At 41.4% G+C, this 23,608-nt stretch overlaps 1 protein-coding gene across 8 annotated transcripts in view; it reads left to right on the plus strand.

Annotated features, from left to right (window-relative positions):
* Window positions 1-23,608, plus strand: part of USP33 (ubiquitin specific peptidase 33) — a 90,288-nt gene that overhangs the window by 8,988 nt on the left and 57,692 nt on the right. For 5 of the 8 annotated variants that reach the window (XM_073357287.2, XM_073357286.2, XM_073357280.2 and 2 more), the window contains exons 2-4: window positions 6,629-6,760; window positions 9,585-9,638; window positions 12,791-12,853. In XM_073357287.2, coding sequence (XP_073213388.1) covers window positions 6,680-6,760; window positions 9,585-9,638; window positions 12,791-12,853 — 198 coding nt within the window. In that variant the 5' untranslated portion in view covers window positions 6,629-6,679. Of the gene's footprint in view, window positions 1-6,628; window positions 6,761-9,584; window positions 9,639-12,612; window positions 12,709-12,790; window positions 12,854-23,608 lie in introns of those variants that run through there. The other 3 variants (XM_073357284.2, XM_073357285.2, XM_073357283.2) reach the window with 3 other exon arrangements.

Genomic DNA, 23,608 nt, shown 5'->3' on the forward strand with positions numbered 1-23,608 from the left:
CTCAGAGGCTTGCTATGTGAAAGGGGTCACCAATACAAAAGTTTGAGAACCACTGGTGTAAGAGCAAAATCTTTCGTATTTTTAAACATTAAAAGCACAGTTAAGTTTATGTTAATTTTGATCTGGAAAACCATCTTCATTGTAGCATTTGGCAGGAAAATTAAAATTATTCTGCAAATAGATACTTGGTTTAAATAATTTGAGGAACACTTCTCTAGTTGCAGCTTAGTCTTGGGTATGACATTTTTAAATTTTTAATTGCTGGTCCAGTACAAGGGCTTGGAAGATAATTTGTACTGGTTTGCAACAGTGTTTCTAGCCTTGCCAAGTCATAACGTTTTTGCTCATAAAGTAGTTGGTTGGTTGGTTTTTATAATTTTGCTGCTGTGTTAATGAATGTTAACTCTATTAAACTTTGACATTTTCAGAAGACCTTCTGTCAAAAGTTTCAGAGTAACAGCCATGTTAGTCTGTATTTGCAAAAAGAAAAGGAGTACTTGTGGCACCTTAGAGACTAACCAATTTATTTGAGCATAAGCTTTCGTGAGCTACAGCTCACTTCATCGGATCAAAAGTAAATGCTTGTATCACAGTTGTTGTGCTGTCTCCCAGTATATTGCTTTTGGGAGGCTGTATTGGTACTAACAAAAGAATTTCCTTATTCTACATTCAAGATGATCTAAAATGGCCCAGATAAGTGGAGAAAATATTGAATTTAGAAATAAAAGGGTTTGATGTTAACCCTGCTCATTTAATTGTTTTGATTTTATAATGTAGTTTTAAAAAGCATCTTTACTGGTTCCAGGCATCTTTGACATACATTTAAAATATAGGTTGGTAAAAGATAAAAGCAGCAGCTTTTCTTCCCTCTGTAACCCACAGATAACCAATCAAAGCTTAAACCAAACCCAAACAGTGCATTGTTTCATCTACAAATAACTTAATTCAGCCTTTTTAATGGGTAGGATAGGGTTGTAATCAATGGTGATTGTGAAGGTAGGAAAAACAGAAAGTTGATTGGGAGTGAGTTTGAGATGGCAACTGGACGAAATGTTTGGAAGATGGTTCAGTAGGTAAGACTATGATCAGGTGTACATTAAAAAGTTAAGTCTACCCAGCCACATCACTCATCAGTGTAAAAAAATCCAGATCCTTGAGTGATGTAGTTAAGCCGACCTAACTCCTAGTGTAGACAGTGCTGGGTCAACAAAAGAATTCTTCCATAGACATTGTTACAGATCCTCTCGGAGTGGTGGATTCACTACGGTAACAGGAGAATACTTCCTGTCGCTGTACTGAGTGGCCACACTGATAGTTCTACAGCAATGCAGCCATGCCACTGTAGCAGTTTAAGTGTAGCTGTAACCAGAGATTGGGCAAGGGTGGGCAAGATGTAAAATTGGGAAGCATTGGCATAAATGAAGTAAGCGAAAGCATGAGATTGGTGGGTTCCTTGAAGGAGGATTTGGAGAAAGAGAAGATGAGGGATGCTAACTTATCTGGGCTATAGAGAGGAAGAGGAAAGGCTGAAGAGGCAATTGTCAATGTCTAACAGTGAATGCCAGTGAAAATAAGGTAGGATCAGAGGGTAGAATAGGAAAAGAACAAGTTAAAAATTACTTAGACAAATTAGATGTCTTCAAGGCACCAGGGCCTGATGAAATGCATCCTAGAATACTAAAGGAGCCCACTGAGGAGATACCTGAGCCATTAGCGATTATCTTTGAAAAGTCATGGAAGATGGGAGAGATTCCAGAAGACTGGAAAAGGGCAAATATAGTGCCCATCTATAAAAAGGGAAATAAGGACAACCCGGGGAATTACAGACCAGTCAGCTTAACCTCTGTACTTGGAAAGATAATGGAGCAAATAATTAAGCAATCCAATTTGCAAACGTCTAGGCGATAATAAGGTGCTAAGTAACAGCATGGATTTGTCAAGAACAAATCGTGTCAAACCAACCTGATAGCTTTCTTTGACAGGCTAACCATCCTTGAGGACAGGGCGAAGTGGTAGACATGGTATTTCTTGAGTTTGGTAAAGCTTTTGATACTGTCTCACGTGACCTTCTCATAAAGAAACTAGTGAAATGCAACCTAGATGGAGCTACTAACTGTGGGTGCAAAATTGGTTGGAAAATCGTTCCCAGAGAGTAGTTATCAGTGGTTCACAGTCCTGCTGGAAGGGTATTAACGAGTGGGATCCCGCAGGGATCAATTCTGGGTTCAGTTCTATTCAATGTCTTCATCAATGATTTGGACAATGGTGTAGAGTGTACACTTACAAAGTTTGCAGACAATACCAGCTGGGAAGGGTTGCAAGTGCTTTGGAGGATAGGATTATGATTCAAAATGGTCTGAAGTAAATAGGATGAAATTCAATAAGGACAAATGCAAGGTACGCCACTTAGGAAGGAACAGTCAGTTGCATACGTACAAAATGGGAAATGACTGCCTAGGAAAGAGTAGTGCGGAAAAGGATCTTGGAGTCATAGAGGACCACATGCTAAATATGAGTCAATGGTGTAACACTGTTGCAAAAAAAGCAAACATCATTCTGAGATGTTTTGGCAGGAGTGTTGTAAGACCGACATGAGAAGTAATTCTTCCACTCTACTTCTGCGCTGGTTAGGCCTCAACTGGAGTATTGTGTTCAGTTCTGGGTACCACATTTCAGGAAGGATGAGGACAAATTGGAGAGCGTCTAGAGAAGAGCAACAAAAATTATTAAAGGTCTAGAAAACATGACCTATGAGGGAAGATTGAAAAAATTGGGTTTGTTTAGTCTGGAAAAGAGAAGACTGAGAGGGGACATGATAACAGTTTTCAAGTACATAAAAGGTTGTTACAAGGAGTGTTACGAATTATACCCGATAGGTCACGCACAGGAACTGCTGCGAATTATACCCGATAGGTCGCGCACAGTTCGAGTCTAGGCTGAGGCACACGAACAAAGTCCACAACTGCAGGGTTCCCAAAAATACTAAGTTTATTACGCTCGAGCGTGGTGCCCCCCTGCTAATCAGGAGGGGACCCCGCATGCAGGTTATACAAAGATTATATACCTTTTAGCAAAGCATGTTGCCCTTGTGCATCGGAAACCTTAGCCAATAAACAAACCCTTCTCTTTTCTACCACCTATCCCTGCTAAGTACATTCCCCGTGCTAAACCATTACTTTAACCACATTACATGGTCCTAAAGCAATGCATCAGTAACTTTTCTTATCAGGATGGGAGGCCCACATCAAGGCCAGGAGGCAGGGAGTTAGGAACAGACAAAGAACAGAAACAGGGAGTTGAAACAGGCTGGAGACAAGGGGGAGAGGATTTTCACAGGAATGCAGTATCTAAGAAACACTCCTCCTGGTGCATCATGTGCTTGCTTTTAGACGGTGGGCCCCAAACCAAAATGGAGTTACATATGCTAACTTTTCCTTAACAGGAGGAGGGAGAAAAATTGTTCTTTTTGACCTCTGAGGATAGGATAGGAAACAATGGGCTTAAATTGCAGCAAGGGAGGTTTAGGTTGGACATTAGGAAAAACTTCCTAACTGGAAGCGCTGGAATAAATTGCGTAGGGAGGTTGTGAAATCTCCATCATTGTTGATTTTTAAGAGCAGGTTAGACAAACACCTGTCAGGAATGGTCTAGGTAATACTTAGTCCTGCCAGTCATGCAGTGGACTGGACTAGATAACCTTTAGAGGTCCCTCCCAGTCCTATGATTATATGTAATTGAAGAACCAAAGGAACATAAAACTGCAAAAGCCAATAGACGAGAGAAAAAATGGAGGAGAGTGCAATAAATGATGCTGAAGAGAGCAGACATATCAAGAATACAAAGAATAGAGAAGTGCATCTTTGAACTCATTAGGAGGATTTAGTTTGGGAAGTTGGTATAGGTGATTCATTCTGGAAGGGGTGATTGAAGGGTTGGTGGAGAGGAAGTCTACACAGCATGTTCCAGGATTTTGGTGACAAATCAGAAGAAAGAATAAGGTAGTAGCTAGCTGTTAAAGCAAAAAAACTTCAAATCCAGACTCCAGCGAGAAACTGCTGAATTGGAATTCATTTGCAAATTGGATACCATTAATTTAGGCTTAAATAGAGACTGGGAGTGGCTAAGTCATTATGCAAGGTAGCCTATTTCCCCTTGTTTTTTCCTACCCCCCCCCCCCCCAGATGTTCTGGTTTAACTTGGATTTAAACTTGGAGAGTGGTCAGTTTGGATGAGCTATTACCAGCAGGAGAGTGAGTTTGTGTGTGTATGGGGGTGGGGGGGTGAGAAAACCTGGATTTGTGCTGGACATGGCCCACCTTGATTATCATGCACATTGTAGGGAGAGTGGTCACTTTGGATGAGCTATTACCAGCAGGATAGTGAGTTTGTGTGTGTGGTTTTGGGGAGGGGGGTGAGGGGGTGAGAGAACCTGGATATGTGCAGGAAATGGCCCGACTTGATTATCATGCACATTGTGTAGAGAGTTGTCACTTTGGATGGGCTATCACCAGCAGGAGAGTGAATTTGTGTGGGGGGGTGGAGGGTGAGAAAACCTGGATTTGTGCTGGAAATGGCCCAACTTGATGATCACTTTAGATAAGCTATTACCAGCAGGACAGTGGGGTGGGAGGAGGTATTGTTTCATATTCTCTGTGTGTATATAAAGTCTGCTGCAGTTTTCACGGTATGCATCCGATGAAGTGAGCTGTAGCTCACAAAAGCTCATGCTCATATAAATTGGTTAGTCTCTAAGGTGCCACAAGTACTCCTTTTCTTTTTGCGAATACAGACTAACACGGCTGTTACTCTGAAACCTGTTAAAGCAGCGTGAATCAAGAGAAAGTTCTTGGGTGAGCATAGTAAAGGCTGTCAGACTGTACAGTCTATAGACCAGTGGTTCTCAACCAGAGGTTTGCATATCCCTGTTGTATGCAGTGGTCTTCTAGGGGGGTACATCAACTCATCTAGATATTTGCTTAGTTTTGCTACAAGAAACATAAAAAGTATTAGAGAAATCAGTACAAACTAAAATTTCATACAGAAAATGACTTGTTTATACTGCTCTATATACTGAAATGTAAGTACAATATTTATATTCCATTCAATTTATTTTATAATTATATGGTAAAATGAGAAATAATAGCGTGCTGTGACACTTTTTTTTGTATTTTTATGTCTGATCTTGTAAGCAAGTACTTTTAAGTGCGGTGAAACTTGGGGTATGTAAGACCAATTAGATTCCTGAAAGGAGTACAGTAGTCTGGAAAGATTGAGAACCACTGCTATAGATAAATCATACATACCTTGTGTTTGAGAGAATATAACTAAATTTAATTTTTTCCTTTGTATTGCAAAACAATCAGATATATTTGTGCAACCACCAAATAGTAGTTTTAACTGACATCTGACCAAGTGACCAGGTCTGAGACAACCTAGGAGTGCTTCTAACAAAAGATTTTTATATATTTGGCATTAAACCAGCCTTGCATCAGAGAAAGTGGAAGTCTGGCAAAGAACTGAAGAAAAGAGTTCTGTACTACATATGACGTTTTCCTTTTGACATCTAATATGCTGCTCAGGAGTATGTCACTGTAAATAAATGAGAGCAGGATAAAGTTCCCTATATCGGCTCCTTTCTCCTTCAACAAGGGAGTCATGGATTGTGAAATCTGGTTTCCCCCTGTGAAATGTGTATAATATAGGGTAAAAGCACACACAAAAAACAGATTTCACAGGGGAGACCACAGTTTCTCAAATTGGGGCTCCTAACCCAAAAGGGAGTTGCAGGGGGGTTGCAGGGTCATTTTAGGGGGGTTGCACTATTGCCATCCTTACTGTCGTGCTGCCTTCAGAGCTGGGCGGCCGGAGAGTGGTGGCTGCTAACGGAGCGCCCAGCTCTGCAGGCAGCAGTGCAGAAGTAAGAATGGCAAGACCGTACCATGCCATCCTGACTTCTGAGCTACTGCTGGCAGTAGCTCAGACCTTCAGAGCTGGATTCTCTCCAACTGCCCAGCTCTGAAGGTGGTGCCACCGCCAGCAGCAGTGCAGAAGTAAGGGTAGCAGTATCACAACCCCCCCACAATACCCCACAACTCCTTTTTGGGTCCAGATCCCTACAATTACAACACCATGAAATTTCAGATTTAAATAGCTGAAATCATGAAACTTACTATTTTTAAAATCCTATGACCACGGTTAATTTCACAAATTTGGTAGGGCCCTAGTGATTAGGTTCTCCCTTATTGTTCTGAGTGGGGGAAAATGACTTTAGCTACATTGTCCCTGTTGCTTGCATGGTAGCAGGATTTCATAGGGTCTATGTTTCAATAAGTTGCAAATGCAAAAATCCATTTTAGTGCAGACTTGCAATTTAGCAGGTTCAGCTATGTTTAATTTTATTTACTAGATTCTGTTACTTTCAATAAACAGTTACTTGCATTAATTTTAAAATGCAGCATGTGCATTTTCCAAGTGTACTTTTATTTAACTGAACAGATAATGGGATTGTCCTGGTTTTATATTATAAGGTTAAATTTATACAGCAGTTCTGTCAAATGTCTAATATTACTGCTTACAAGAATAAAATTTCTTCAGGTTATACTTAATATTTTTTATTCCTGTCTTGTAGATATTGCCTCATCTTAAATGCTACAGGAGCTAGAAAACTACTGTTGTTAAAATGTCAGCTCTCAGCAGTGATTGCCCACATTTGGAATCGGTTGGTGAAATAACAAAGGAAGAATTGATACGGAAATCTCATGTGAGTTTCAGTTCTTTACTTGGTTCCCTGCTGGAGTAAAACCAGTTGTGTATTTCAGCTGCAAGGCTTGTTGCTAATGGATCGACAAATTATTGTTTGTGCAACACATTTAAGTGGTAAATGTGATCATGGACAAAATATTTAGGTTAAAGTCTTACCATTTACACTGTAAATTACAGTGTACATGATCTGAGTTCTACTGTTAAACAAAAGAAACAAGAAGAATGGAGCTGATTTAAGCAGTAAAACCAGTTATTTCATACATAACATTTAAAGATGAATAATTATATACCAACAGTACCAGCTAGCCTGTCTCAAAGGTTCTCAACCTCTTTCATAGTATGGCTATATTTTAAGACAGATTTTTGTGGGCTGGCTCCTATTAGTGATTGTACAGACTGCTTCCCTTTTCATTTGAAATGCGGTAACATCCCTGTAGCAACTACGATTGCTAAGGTTGAAAAGTAACATAAAGAAAGAATTAATTGTATTTTAGCTGACTTTTAATGTTATTATCAGAGAAAATACGGAGAAGAAGCTAGCATCCTGTGACCAGTCAGCTCTCACTGGACCACCACATGCTCTTGGTCCAAGGACCACAGTTTGAGAACCTCTGCTCTATCTAACCTTTGCTTCCTATCTCATTAAATATGGCAGCTGAAACTTTTAATAATTCATAACTATAGTGGCTATGAGGTGGAGAAAGAGTCCAACTTCTTCTGCTTTATGTATATTTTCTTAGACTGAAAATGCAACAGTTGGGTTCTTGTTTCTCTGTTCAGAAGTATGGCACTTCTGTGCTACTACATATTTTTGTACGCTGTTTATTTTGTGATTTAAAAATTTCATGCTTCTTTATTAAAGGAAAGACAAGCCGCAGAATGATTGGTTTTAAAATGATAACCAGTGTCTGTCAGTGTGACCTTGAAAGCTTAAAATGAGATGGTATATGTACTTAGTTTCCTTTTTAAGCCCCAAATAACAAGTGAAATATCACATTGTGCTGTATAGCAGACTTTTCTCTTGATGTCTATTCCCTTCTACTCTGGAACACTTAAGAAATTTAGAGAGTTTTGTCACAGTCTAAAAGGTAATAGAAGTGGAAAAAAACTGAATGGCATCAACAAAATTCTTGATTTTCAACAAAGATTAGATTACAAAAATTGTAAATTCATCTGATGATGAGCAACTGAGTATTTAAAGTCTTCATTGCGGTACCAGTTACTTTATGTTGTTTTGCACTGGAGTTTTGTTTCCTTGGGCCATGCTACTGCACTGGTTTTCAGAGGTTCCAAGGGAAGAAGGGACCATTGTGATCAACAAGTCTGATATCCTGTCCAACATAGAACTTCCCCAAAATAATTCCCAGAGCAGATCTTTTAGAAAAACATCCAATCTTGATTTAAAAATTGTCAATGTTGGAGAATCCACCTTGATCCCTATTAAATTGTTCCAATGGTTCATTACTCATACTGTTAAAAATTTACAACTCATTTCCAGTCTGAATTTGTCTAGCCTGAACTTCCAGCCATTGGATCATGCTATACCTTTCTCTGCTAGACTGAAGAACCCATTATTACATATTTGTTCCCTGCGAAGGTACATATAGACTGTAATCAAGTCACCCCGTAACCTTTTCTTTGTTAAGCTAGTGAGAGAGATTCAAGGAGCTCAGTCATAAGGCATATTTTCTAATCCTTCAGTTTACTGGTTCTCAACCAGGGGTATGCACAGGTTTTCCAGGGGGTACTCAGTCTAGATCAGTGTTTCTCATCCTGAGGGATGTGATCCCTGGCGGGGGGGGTCTCAGGGCGGGTTTAGGGGAATTGCGAGTGCAGTACTGATACTAGGCGTGTCAAGCAGGGCCATTGCCTGGAACCACATGCCACGGGGTGAAGCTAAATTACAGTGCTTCAGCTCTGGGCAGCAGGGCTTGAGCGTCAGCCCCACCCACTGCCTGGGGCTCCAGCTTCAGACAAAGCTCACAAGTGAAAAACAGGCTCAAGTATCACAATGAAATGTAACTTCAATATTCCAATTGATTTTATAATTACATGGTAAAAATGAGAAAGTAATCAATTTTTCAGTAATAGTGTGCTGTGACACTCTTGTATTTTTACATCTGATTTTGTAAGCAAGTAGTTTTTAAGTGAGGTGAAACTTGGGGTACACATGACAAATCAGACTCCTGAAAGGGGTACAGTTGTCTGGAAAGACTGAGAACCATTGCTTTAGTTAATCATTTTCCTGGGTCTTCTCTGAACCCTCTCCAGTTTATCAACATTCTTCTTAAATTGTGTTCACCAGAACTGGACACAGTATTCCAGCAGTGGTCGCACCAGTGCCAAATACAGAGGTAAAAAAACCTCTTTACTGCTACTCAGGAGTCCCCTGTTTATGCATTTAGGATTTCATTAGCTCTTTTGGCTACAGCATCCCACTGGGAGCTCATGTTCAGCTGATTATCCACCATGACCATTAAATCTTTTTCAAAAGTCACTGCTTCCCAAGGTAGAGTCCCCCATCCTATAAGTATGGCCTACATTCTTTGTTCCTAGAGATATACATTTACATTTAACCATATTAAAACTCATATTGTTTTCACCCAGTTTACCAAGCTATCCAGACTGCTCTGAATCAGTGACACATCCTCTTCATTATTTACCATTTCCCCCAATATTTGTGTCATCTGCAAACTTTTATCATGATGATGACTTCATTTTCTTCCAGGTCACTGATAAAAGTGTTAAATAGCATTGGGCTAAGAACCAATCCCTGGAAACTGGATTAGTAAAATAATTCCTCATCTATATTTTATTAACAGGGCACTTGTCAGGACTGCAAAGTTAGAGGACCAAACCTTTGGGCATGCTTAGAGGTAAGCTGATCTACTGCAGGGGATATGTGTGATAGATCTGGGTGGTCCTCTAGTGAAGCTGTATATAAAGGTTTGCAACATTTCCTGCATAAACAGCTATTATGAGGGGCTTAAAATTTAACTCTAAACATTACTTTATATCAAAGCTTACCATACATGCTTTTAGCCTCAAAGTGATTTGCTTTGTAACCAAGATTCAGACACGCTTACATTTTGTAACTGAAAATGATCATGAACTTAAAAATGAAATTTTGCTGTCTGTTCACTAGCCTTTCCAGGGTTATTTGTCAGTGAGGTAGATTATAAAATAGCTTTAGGAAATCCTGTGTTCTGCCTGGTCAGTAGTCCTGGGAAGGTCTTAATGCATCACAACAAATTACATTTCTTGAGTTGCTTTACAAAGAATGGAAATACTATTGGTATTTACAGTAAATATTGACTTGTCAGAGCACAGCATTACCTGATGCAGTGTTTCTCAAATGCAGCCACTGTGTCTGCTTGTGGCCACCAGGGACTTTTCTTGTGGCCACAACCTCCTGGGTGGTGATGGGGGGAGGGCAAAGCCAGCAGTGGTTGGGTCCTGCCCACCTCTGGAGACACAAGAGCTGGAGGAGCAGGCAGCCAGTGAGTTCCCCACCTTCCAAAGGCTGGTGGGTCAGGCTTTAGTCCTTGGGTGGCGGGTGGAAGGCACCAGCCACTGGGCTTCAGGCTTTTTCCCCGGCCATACAGTGGCAAGCTCTGGCCCCAAGGTCACTGCCCCCTCCATTGCCCTCTACCTCCATATCCACCTCCCCATCCAGGGCTTAATTTGTCTCAAAGCTTGCCGAGGCTGAGTAAGTCTGCTGTGAAAATTGATATATGTATGTTGGTTAATATCACTTTTCACAGCAGACTTAGTAACTAGCACATCTTTAAAAAAAAAAGGGGGGGGGGGTGCAACCAAAAATTAAAAGACATAAGAAAAAAGACAAGAACATACAAAGCTCCTTATTTGTGTTTCTATTCTGTTAGGCCCAGTAAAGAATAGAGACAACTGTACGTTATTTTTATTGTTGAGTCTGGAAGAAAAATCAGACATAAATTACAAGAATGTGGATGTATATATGTGCATATTTATTTGTTTTTCCTAAAGTTAATTAAGTATTTTAGGAAAACTTGTCAGAGTGGTCCACCGGCAAGAGATGGTGGCCGCACTCTGAGGCCACCAAAACAATTGTTGTGAGAACCCTTAACCTAGTGTCACTTCATTGTCACCAAGCAAAACAAGTAAAATAAACATTTATTCAGACATTTAAAAATTCCATACAAACATTTTAAAAAGTATTTTCTTCAGGCTTTGTCCTTACCTACTCTACCTACTTACCTCTTTTTCCCCTCCCTCTTAAAATAACTTCACCACCTTACCTCCAGCATTAAGATATATTGCTGCTTCACCATCCCAGCTTTTGGCATGAAGGGGGGGCTTCCAGATGTTTTTAAAAAATGAATGGAGAGAATGTTGCTTCTGATTAAGGTGCATCTCTATGGTACAAGAAGGGAAGTGCAGCTGAATCAGCTATAAAATGTCACTCGAGGTGCTGCAGGTGTGCAGATCTGCCTCAGCAGGGTTTTTCAACTCCTCGGTGAGCTCAGATGCGTATCTCTTGTCAACACTCAAATCTGGGCTGAAACGTGACAGGGAGCAACCAGTATGTATATATTTCTAAAATTGCTTTCCACCACCTTCTTCAAGAGAATCCTGGTTGCAAGAAAAAGAACAGATTTTTCTGTTCTTTCTCTCAAAAAGAGAGAAGGTTTGCTGAAGTATTATACAATTTCTCATTAAACTGTTTTTTTAAGCTACCAAATTACATCTAAAAAACTTTTAGCAGGGGAAACCAAAGTGGAAGGAGTGGGAAGGATGGGAATATCAGGTGGAAAAGTCACAAAACAAAATGGGGGGGGGAGAGAACACCAGGCATTTGCTAAACAAAAATCATTTTTTGTCTGTTTTGAGTTTATATCCACTTCAATCTGGAACACTTGGACATTTATTGAATAATTTATTTTAATTTCCTACGAATATTTCCATAGGGTGATATTATAATCACAAAAAGACCCTTCAAAGGAGGTGTCATGGTGTGATATCTCCTCTTCTTGGATGATTTGGCACCTTGCATTCCCCTTTGTGCTTAGCCAAGCACCCAGCACATGGTGAGATCCCAGCATGATAGAAACTTCATTATCCTCATTACTTAACCAGTACCTACTGTTATCTTCTATAAATGCGTGCTATTAAAGTTTTAGAAAGCAGTTAATGCAAACGTACAGGAGCTATTTGACATTTAAGTACCAATGCTTTGTATGAGCAACATCTGTGTTAATGTGCACAAACAGTATGTACAGATTACTTAAGCGATTGTGTTTGGTGCTTATGGAAATGAGGGACTAATAGCAATGTCTTGAGGTTAGCATTGTACGGAGAGCTTCAAGTTTGCATACCAGCTCAACAAATACATGTTAAATCAGAACTGTAATAACAGAATTGTTGAGAGTAAATAGTCACTGCATTTTGTAACTCAAACATGGCACATGCTTAAAGATGGGATGTTGATGGCTATTAGCCTTCAAGGGTAATAAATCTGTAGGTTATAAAATAATATTCAGATGGTCAATAGCCTTGATGTGCATATAAATGTGCACTGATGTTGAAATGATTGACATATTGAATATTAACAATTTTGACAGTTTAGAGGCAGACTCTAAATTAAAGATCCCAAATAATACACACACAATTGATAGTGCCATGTTTACATTTCATGGATTTTCAGAATATCTTGGACGCTTTGTTTTTTAAATAAGAAAAAGACCAAGTTAAAACAGCTGAAGAGAAGACATATATCAAAAACATTGTCTAACCCCACCCTCAAAATCAAGGAAATTCAGAGGAAAATCTTGCAGCATTTTCATTGCTTTACTGTATTATTTATTGCAGTGCTTACCTTGTGTGATACCTTGCTCTTTTCAGAATCCTGCAGATGTACAATAGTGTGAATTAAAAATGCATTTGGAAGCTGTATCACTTTGTTCTGTAAGTTTGATTTGACAACTCACTAAAAAGAATTAATAGAGTATACTGCACCATAATTATGTCTCTTATTTTTGTTTGACAGAATAGATGTTCGTATGTTGGCTGCGGTGAATCCCATGTAGATCACAGTACCATACATTCTCAGGTAGGGGTGTGTGTGTGTGTGTGTATATATATAAACATATATATACATGGTTTCATTCTAGTTTTTGTCATCTAGGGTCTCGCCATCAAATGGTAAAAGCCCTTTATTCTAGGACAGCAACTTTTTCCCCCCCGACTCCTTGAGAGGAGGAGGTGGAGGAAGGGAAGTATAGTTAAAGAATATTCTTGTTGTTTTTGACCAGTGCAGTCAGGTAGTTTTTCCTGAGTTGAAGCTTTGCTTGTTGATGATGCCTTCTTGCGCTTGGGGATCATGTCTAATTCATTTGGGGGCCCATGTGTTTATAAAATGATTATGCTGCTACATAATTATTCATCTATTTAAACTTACTGCATAATTGTGCTTCACAACATAAAATGCCCCATGCTTCTCACTTGGGAGTTAACACTGCAGTTTAATTATGCTCTTTTAGATTAACTATTTCATTGCTGATCATTTTAACAAAAATTCTTTGTCACTGTTGGATGTAGACAAGCAGTAGGTCTGGGTGCAGTGGAACAGTTAATTACTGTCGATGTGTAACAAGGGGGGAGGAATTTTGTCTCCCTCGTACAACATCTTGCTTCTCCTTGACAATTTCTGGAAAGCATCTTTGTGTTTGCAATATACAAATCTGCATAAAATACATTGAATTTAATGTTGAAATCAATAATGAAGAGTTTGAACTAGTGTGGGGAAGGGGGGGAAAAATCATTATTGCATAGTCCAGGATTCGTGCTCCATAATTCAGGTCGAATGTGCAGCTTAGCTCACAGAACCTTGTTCATAATTCCTGCAACTCCTAGCAGCATTCTGCCATCTGACATGTGTTTGGAGGCTTTATTAAGTTTTTGTCTTTTACTCTTCTCAGACATTATTATATAAACAGTAATGTCTTTTTTTTCCCAAATCGATTATTTCTTCCTTTATATGATGCTTGGGTTAATTGTCTGTCTGCACTCTAAGGGTATGTCTACACTGCAGTAAAAGAACCACCGCATGGCTGCAGCTGGCCTGGGTCAGCTGACTTGGGTTCACAGGGCTATAAAACTGCAGAGTAGATGTTCAAGCTTGGACTGGAGCCCAGGCTCTGGGACCTAGTGGGGGGTGATTTCAGAGTCCAGGCTCCAGGCCAAATGTCTGCACTGCAATTTTCAGCCTTGCAGTCCAAGCCCCATGAGCCTGAGTCAACTGACCTGGGCTCTGGGACTTGGTGCCACAGATTTTTTTTATTGGATTATAGATGTAGCCTCTGCAGCATGTGGATGTTTTTCTCTCATGACTTGAATCTACAGCAGAAAGGTCTTTGGAAAGATTGTGGAAGTCTTTGAACCTTTGGAGGAAAATATACTTTTGTGTAGGGCCATTCACTTTACTGTGCAGTCCTCTTTTTTCTGACCTCCAATACATTACATTGGAAACTCTTAGAGAATATCTGAACATTTGGAAAAAGTATATCATATAATAAAGTGCATTTGTATAATATATGTATTGATGTACTGCTTCAGTGCATCTCCTACCAAGCTTAGAACCTGGTCTAGGGGCCTGTGCCTTCAGTTATGGGATAGACACGGCATAGTTAGACGGGATGCTTGTGCATATGGACACACTGCCCCATTTTACACAAACCATCTTGGATAGTTGAGTAGTTGCATTAACACATTAAGTAGTTGCAACAGAAACAACCCACTGGTTCAAGCACGGCTGCCTGCCATTTAACCCTTCCATTCTGACCACTGAACTGCAAACGGAGTGAACCTTCTTGTGCATTTGCAATGGCCATTGACTAGAAGTCCTTTACCTTGCACACTGCTACCTGGTCATGAGATCAGCCAGATTTGGTAAATCCCTGGTGCGAGGTGACCAAAACATTCAAATTCAGTACGAGGGCTAGAAGTGCATGTCAGGAAAGAGCGAAGAAGCTGGCAGAATTGGGGATTGACTGGACCAGTGACCAGTGCAGGGAGTAGATTAAGCAGCTCAAGAGCAACTGTTGTGAAGCCAAGGATGACAGCCGTACCTCTGGGAACATTCCATCATACTACCACTTTTACAAGGAGTTTGACGGGGTGCTGGGTACTGTGCTGAGTGTGGAGCCAACAGTGGGTCACCATCAGTTGGGATGGCAACCTTCTGAACGCTGAATCAGAGGGGAGCCGGAATAGGCTACCAAAATTACTCTGGTGCTCACGCTAGTTCCTGAGGAGGTTTTGCCACCAGAGCAGCTGTAGCATGTCCTGAGTCGATACTCAGAGGGGCAGTTTGATGATCCCCAGGAGGAGCAGCCTGCCACAGAACCAGCAGAAGTAGTCCCAGAGCCTGGTAAGTTTCTTGTTCCATGCTTGCTGCTGCTGTTTGTTATAGGAGTGGGAGGGATTTCTGATTTGACCCAAAACAAAATATATTGCTAGCTACAGGTAGCAGCATGCTTCCACTAATGGTGGAATGCGTGCCAGAGCCTTGGTATCAACCCACAACCACCGCCATCATGTGGAATTCGAAGTGGAGACCAGGAAGCATAAACAACAGTTAAACAAGCATTCACACTTTCATTTTTACTTGATGCTTGCACATTCTTGCAAAGATGCGCTGAGGTGTTAAAAGTAAAAATCATATATTACCTTCCCTTTTAGTATACCATTCTGAACAAATCAGCCACACAACAGAGTAACAAGCCGTCTGTACATGGTAAAGATGGAGGGTGAAATATAGTCCACAGATGAAAAAAATCAATGTCTGAAATACAGCTGAGGCTGTATGTAGTACAGAAATGTGCTAAGAAAGAAGGGGGGGATGGCTGTGTAGTTCTTTGACAGTCCATTATACTGTGTGTTTGTATATGTAGACTTAGTTAGAGGAGGCTTTATTGGAAGCTATAGGGAGGCAGTAATCCATGTGGATGCTAACACAGCATCTTGTTGATTCCCCCAGGAATTTTGACTCAATTCCAGATGCTGGTAGCTGCAAACTTTTCCCATACTAGGAACCCCAAATAGCTATTCACATTTCGAGAAGGACATATTTTCTGTACCCACCTCTGAAGGTTGCCAGCCCATTCTATTACCAGATGTGCTGCTCAATTGTCATAGCTTGAAAACCTCTCGGGCTGGTTTGCCACTGGCAGCTTGGAATAAAATTTCACTTTGCCATTCAGGAAACTCAAAGGATTATGTCCCCCAGAAATGTGGAATGCCTAAAGGGATAGAGAAGGCTTAGGTAGTAATCTGCATGCCCTCCCCTCCTCCCAAAGCCTACAATAGTCTGCAATCTTTAAACCAGTGGTTCTAAGCCCATGGTTTACAGCCCATGGTTTACACTTACAGCCCAGTCAGCACACAGCTGTGGCCCATGTGATATACAGGTTATATATTATTGTGTGGATGTGGCCCACATAACACACAGGGCATGTCTACACTCAAAACTTAAGTAGACCTATATTAGGTCTACTTACAGCCACTGCAGTAATTACTGAGGTGGTGCGTATCCACATTACCCTCCTTGGGTCATTGGTGTGTGTCCTCATCAAGAGTGCTTCCACTGATCTAAGAGAAGCAGTGCTATTTTCTCATTTCTCATTACTTAAGCTTCCCACACTCTCAGCTCTGGTGGTCGCTCCCTGCTAGGAGCCTGGCTGCCCCACGGTCTCTTGGGCTCTGGGCATGCTGCCTCCACCTCCCACCACTTGGCTCCCAGTTCCCTGTCCTGTGTTGGAAGGAAGCCGCCCAGGACTTCTTGGTTTCCCTGCCAGGAGCCAGTCAGTCTTGTCAATTTCATGGGTTCAACATGGAGCTGTGAAATTAGGACAGCCAAAATTTCTAGCGGGGGGTGGGGGTTGGAGGCTGGCTTTTGCACCCCCAGCTGGGAGCAGGAGCCAGCCACCCAGCTCTCCAAGGGAGTGGGGGATAGCTGGGCTCTAGCTGCCCAGCTTTCTTATCAATTTCATGACTCCCCTGGAGCTGTGACATTGACAAGAGAGGTAACAGCCAATGTAAGTAAGAGTGTCTACACAGACGCTGCTTCACCTAACTACGCCGAGGTAAGCCTTATGCCTGTCATGGAGGTGGAGTTATGTCAGTGTAGTAGGGTATGTACATCGGTGGGCTGTAGTGTAGACACTGACATAATTAAGTTGGCTTAAGCTGCCTTTCGTCGACCTAACTGTGTAGTGTAGACCAGGCCACAGAGTGCTACATATGTGGCCCACAATGGTAAATAGGTTGAGAACCGTTGCTTTAAACATAGCATTTGTAAATTTTAACTTACTGTTGTGCTCTTTTTCACTCTAACTCTGTTGTGTCCATGGAGCTTCTGGGAACGGAAGCATTCCTCTTCGATAATGCTGCTTCAGTATATTGTAAGTGTCAGTTTTTGGCTTTGAGATTCTACAGGTACTTTGTGGATGCACTGAACCATTTTTGAAGTACTGAGATGATAGTGTTCTGTTGGACATGCAGGTCCTTCAGCCTCTGCAGGCCCTTGTACCTCACCAGCTAAGCCACATTGCAGCAGGAGCCTGAGATTTCAAACTGTCACAGACAGGTCCTAGAGTAAGAGTTTCTGTGATAAACTTACAGGATATTCTGGACAGGGCCAATAAGCAGGTGCAATATGAAAGGGAAAAGGATTCATGACAAGTGGAAAGGCATAGGCTGAAGATCATGGGGACAGAATTTTAGTGTATGAGGAGAGACTGGCAATGTGATTTTTGGAGCAGAACCGTTGCTTGAGGGAGGAAGATCTATTTCACAGGCTGCTCGCGCTAATGATCACAAGAGTACAGACTCTTGCTGCTCTTGCACGACATCCTGTGTTCCCTCCCTGATACCATGTGCTGCAGACCACAAACGTTTTGGACAATTCTATTTTGGGTGACTCTTGCAACTGGGACTTAACGCTACTAAATACTAGAGGGGGCAAATATAGCCTCCGCAGGCCTCTGTCCCTGTGCAGTGGTACCAAGTGTTGAAAGTGCAAGAAGGGAAAAGAAAACTGGTGGTGGGGGAGAGGACACGGAAAAGTAGGGCATTTGCTTGTTGGCACCAGTTTCACTATTTGCCCAGTTCACCGTTTATTTTATGCACTATGTTTTATTACTGGTTTTACAACTGGTGTTGGTTTATTGCTGTTGTTTTGATAGAGTAATGACAACTGGCCTGCCTGACAGTGCTTTAATATTGGGTTTTTGTCTTTGTTTTTTTGTAATACTGCCATGTTCACAAATAAAGACTTTTCTTTTATTAAGAACGTTTGTGTTCATAATGTGTATTTTGAATAATAAACACATGATGAGGCACACTGTCTGGCTGAGTGTTCTGGTTCAGCAATCCATTTCTGTCATAGGTCCGTGCAGGCGGAAATGGCTCACCTTTGGTTTTACAAAGATTGTGTAGGGCACAGCAAGCCTCAACAGTGCAGGCAGCATTGATGATACTGGAATCTAAACAGTTCTGTAAATGGAGCTGGGGGGATTTCAATCTGCCAAATGCTCATTCAATCACCATTCTACACTTACTGAGAGTGTAATTAAACCTTCTGGCCAGGGCCTCTGAGATCAAGATAGTTTCATAAGCCAAGGCAAAAGATAGTATGCGGGGTTCCCTAGAATAACAGTGGGGAGAGTTACTCCATTTATGCCAGTGTTGTCTGGTGAGAATTGTGTCCCGGTCTGACTATGAAGGTAAACTCCTGATCGGCAGGAAACCCTGGCATCATGAACTCTTCCAGTACAGCCCATGTTGGCATCCATAAATAGGTCTCTGTGGTCCACAAGGACCTCCATAACAATAGTATCCTTTGTGGTTTATGTACTCATGTGTCCTTGAGGAGGGCAGCTATGGGCACATGAATCCCATCAATGGCTCTGGCACAGTTTGGAAACCCTGTTCTCTCAAAACCAGCAATAATTCAGGGATATTATTTATGCCCACAATCTTGCGGTAAATCACACGCCTGATTTCCTCAGGAACTTCCACTGCCACTTTATCCACATTTGTCTTTCCAGTGCCAAATTGATTAGCAATGGACTTGTATAATTCTGGAGTAGCCAGGTGGATATAGCAACCTGCTTCTCTGGCCATCCTCTTGCATGTGTCATGACACTGGAAGGTTGGGGCAAGCTGCTTACAAAGCTCCAGAAATGTAGCTTTCTTCTTGTGGAGGTTCTCATTAGTGGTCATTCCAGGTGCACATGACAATGTGCTTGTCAGTCTGTGCTTGTGGCGCTGCTCCAGAAGCGCTATTCTACATAGGGGCATCAGCGGCTACACTGAGAGTCACAAGCAGCATCAGCCAGTTCGAGTCTGCCATGTCTCTAACGTTGTCATCATCATCCTGCTCCAACAGGTGCCTTTGGTAGGTGAGAAAATGCTGTCAGTATGTCCAAAAGATGGCCTGACAGGATGTCTCGGTGGGCTGCAACAACTTCCTGTAAGGTGCAATGTGGACAGTTCAGTTTTCCCATAGTGCATCATGAACAGGGGTAGAGCAGCTTCAGCTGGGGAGAGCATTCGGGTCTGCTTCAGCGTTAGTGTGAGACTTCGGTTCAGAAATTCTAAACCTAGTGAGATTTTCCTTCTTCCTCTTTTATGTTCAGTGGTAGTAAAGTTAAAAATGTTACTTTTAATATGCCCTTTCTCTGGACATATGTGGGCTATGTCTGACTTGGTACAAAAATGCGTTGTTGTTCAGGCTTGCACCCTATTTATTCAATGACAGTCCATTACAGATGCATTGCTATTGTCTAGTCAGTCAGCAGTTTGTTCTAGTACTGCTGAATCCAGGCCAAGGCGTTGCCCCAGGTGATAATACTGTGCTAGTAATTAGTCCTGGGATTAGAGCGCTAAGGAGAACTGCAAGGGGTCTTTTTGTCCAGCAGCTTCAAAGGATCCCCATTACAGTAATTACAACAGAGTCTGGTTTGTATACCATGACAGGCAGCACAGTGCCCTCGTGACCACAAGTCTCAGTTACTGAGATTTCTCTTTGCACGGTAACTCAGCTGCATGTAGCTAGTCTAGAATATAGTACATTTGTGCACTGATTGGAGCAGCTGTGTTCGTATTACATCCACCCCATGTTGTGGCTATTGGCTGTCTACCCAAGTGTCAGGTTAACTTTAACCTGGCACTATTGGTTATTAAAATTATAATGGCATAGGCCCTGGCTATACTCAAGGGCTCCTGCGTGAGTTTTACCACACAGGAATCACATCTCAACTTGGCAGGTGATTGTAGCTTTGTGGCCCCTTGGATGTGGATCCAGTGTCTCCTGACAATCATTTAGATAATTGCTTTACACTTCTATTAAATACCTTTAGGCTTTTGCCTAAGGCCTCTGGGATTTTTTTTATCATTATTTGCCCTATATGTAATACCTTAACATCCCTTTCTCCTTATATTAAATTTCTCATTTGTTTTTACTGGTTTGAATTTCAAGTAGAGGTTTTCTTTTTGTGATACTTTATTTTTTGCTTTATAGCACAATGGTGGGAGGTGGCTTATAAATGTGTTTCAACATGTTGGAGAATGAGTTTACACAAGTGATTAAAAACTTTGATTTCATTAACACACCAGTATCTAAATTCCATAGATCGGTTATCCCAAAAGGCTCTGTAGCAAAAGATATCAAAAAGTATACTGCTTTCAGTACTGTTTAGGAAGAAACTCACTCTTGCCCTCATCCACCTTTCTCATTTCCCACCTGTCAGTATTCTCTATTTTTACTTCTTGCATCTTATCTTTAATTAGAATAATTATATCCTGGGGTATGGATAATTTTTTTACTGTTCACAGCAGGATAGCTTATCAATCGGGATTTAGCCTTCGTGTGTTACTATAATATCGCTAATATTTAGACATTGATATAATCCTAATATAGTATCTCACTATCTGATTTGCTAATGACTAGCATTAAAGATCAGTTTTACAACTTTTAAGTAAAATGATATATAGTGTGAGCTACTTGTAGGGCATTTGTGGTGTGGGTGGTACCCGGCATTTCTTATAAACATTTATAATTTCCTAGCACTGTACTGAAGTTTATTGCTGCCTCCTTACACCCTAAGTTAGTGTTATTGATATGTGTGTTTCAGGTAGCACAAAGGGAAAAGATAGCTTTACCTGCTGTCATTTATAACAGCAATATCTCACATTCTTGTTCAGTTTCCTTCATTTCCTTTAATTTCTGGACAATAGCCCATATCTAACTGAAGCTCTTTTTATCCATTTAATCCATCCCTCTAGTATTCTAGATAGTCATTTCTGATCTTTCTAACTTGAGAAACAATTAAGGTTGATATCAGTTTGTCACTCCCTCTCATTTTCACTAGCTTCCTTGCTTTATCTCTTTTGCATTTGGCTATGCTAGAAATAATAATTTTTAACTCCTCCACTTAGAGAATATTGAGCCCTTGCTGTAGAGGTTTGTAGCAGTTTATTGTAGGCTTCTACATAGCTGAAGCTGCAGGTGAAGACTTATCCTGATAATTAAGGAAGTTCTACTTAATTATTTCAGTTACTCTGCTGAAAATGAATATAGGAAATGTCACCGTTTCTAGCAACTTTGTTATCCAAAAGTCTGCAAGTCAAAAGCACTGGCATTGTTCAAGGCCATATTAACAGAGAAAATTTTATCTGTAGCTTACAACAGCTTGCACAAGAAGTGCACTTTGCCCCAAAGCTCTGTGTGCTATAAAAGTACAATAGTAGTCTGTGAGCAGGGACTCAGGTGGAGTGGCCACATGAGAGAGGGAAGGTGCGGAGGGTGTATGTGTATTTAGGAAAGAGTGTCTTTGAACCTTGTACAACAGCAAGGCTGTTTCCTTGACATTATTTATGATAGCACCCGCAATGTGCTGTGTACTTTCCAAACACTCCTGTAATGAGAAGCTTACAATTTTTATATATGGTATCGTTTGAATCATTGTAGGCAACTTGGGAGAAGTCTTTCAGCAACACTTAAATGTAGACAATGTATCAGCTTTGAGGATAAGCTTGAGAATATCATATCATGCATAGAAGGCCATGTGGAAGAATCCACAGCATTGATTTGTGGGAGAAGCTCAGAACAGGCTTGGAGACTTGGTGGAGCAAAGGGGACAGGCAACATGAAGCTTGTTAAGAGAGAGTAAGTAGGGAGAGACAGAGCTGTGAAGGTGGTGACAAGAAGCTTAAAGGTGATGCAGTAGCAAATGGAGAGCCAGCCGGGGGGTTCAGAGAGGGAGGTTATGATCAAATCAATAGCCAAGCAATGTAAGTTTAGCCAGCAGTGCTCATGTGTGTTTGAGAGAAAGAGAGCACTCACCGTGTGAGAGAGAGAGAGAATGCTCACCGTGTGTTTTTGGGTGTCTGGAGAAGAGAATATTGGAATAATTAAGGTCTGAATGAGATATTTGACTGTGGAGAGGACAGATGTTGGAGATATTGAGGAGGAAATGGCAGGATTTGGAAATACCTGGCTGTATGGGGCAAAGGAAAAGGAGGAATTAAAAATGACTGAGATTGCAGACCTGAGTGACGGGGAGGAGGATGACATTGTCAACAGTGATAAGGAGTTGGGTTTTGACCATGTTCTATTTAAGACATCCAGGAGGAGAGATGTTGGAGAGGCAAGCTGAGATGTGCAGTTGGATAGGAGACAGTTTAGTGTTGGAGAGAGAGTTGTGAGCCATCAGCACAGAGGCGACTGCTGAGGCCATGTGAACCAACTATCGCCCAAAAATAAGGTTTAAAGTCAGAAGAGCAAAGGGCCAAGGACAGAGCCCTCTCACAGAGTGAGAGAAGGGAGGAGGATCCACTGAAGGAATGGTCAGAGAGGTAAGAGGAGACCCAGGAGAGGACAGTATCTGGAAAGCCCAGTGTGAGGATATGATGCCAAGGAGAGGATGATCTATAATATTAAACGCAGCAGGAAGGTCAAAGGAGATGTGGGAAGAGTTGAGGCTGAAATTTGTGTAGGAAGAAATAATTGGAGACCCTAGAAAGAGAGGTTTCAGTAGAGTGGAAACACTGGAAGCCAGATGGAGGGGGTCCAAGGCTGGATTGGAGGAGAAGTGAATGCATTGGTAGTAGACTGTGTTCAAGGAATTTAAAGGTGTGAGAGATATGGGGCTGTAGCTGGAGGGGTAGGTAGGACTGAGGGATAGTTTTTGGAGGACAAGGGAGACCAGGACATTGTTCATATTGTGAGGGAAGAGGTTGAGAAAGAAGGATAAGGGAAGAATGAGTAATAGAAGTAAGGAGATAGGAAGAGGAATGGGATCACTGTGGCAGATATGGGTGTTTATAGGAGAAAAGGCAAAAGACCTCAAGGCTGGTGACAGGAGAAAGGGAAGAGAAAGTGCAAGAGGGAGATTCCTGGTGGATTTTGTTGTTTGGGTTTTGTTTTGTTTTTTTCTTTTTTTTTCCCCTCTGGAAGACTGCAAGATCCTGTGCAGAGAGACAGGAAGGGGAGTGCTTTAAGGAGGGACTCGAAGGTTGCCAAGAAGTGATGGGGACTGTGGGCATGGGACTCCATGTGGGAGAAGTATAGTTGCTTCGCCAGGGAGATGATAGTTGAAGGAGAGAAGGAATCTGCAGTGAAGGAAGTTAGTGAGTTCCCAGGATGCTCAGCAGCACAAGGACAGTAATGGAGAGAGCAGATGCTGGGAGTGAGACAGGTCTGGAATTGGTGTATTGGACTTCACAGTGATAGAAAGGAGCATGGGTGGAGAAAAAAGCAGAGTGGAGAGTGGACAAGAGGGTTGGGAGGAGGGGCCTGATG

The sequence above is a fragment of the Lepidochelys kempii genome, chromosome 8 (genome assembly GCF_965140285.1).
Source record: "Lepidochelys kempii isolate rLepKem1 chromosome 8, rLepKem1.hap1, whole genome shotgun sequence".
Lineage (NCBI taxonomy): Eukaryota > Metazoa > Chordata > Testudines > Cheloniidae > Lepidochelys > Lepidochelys kempii.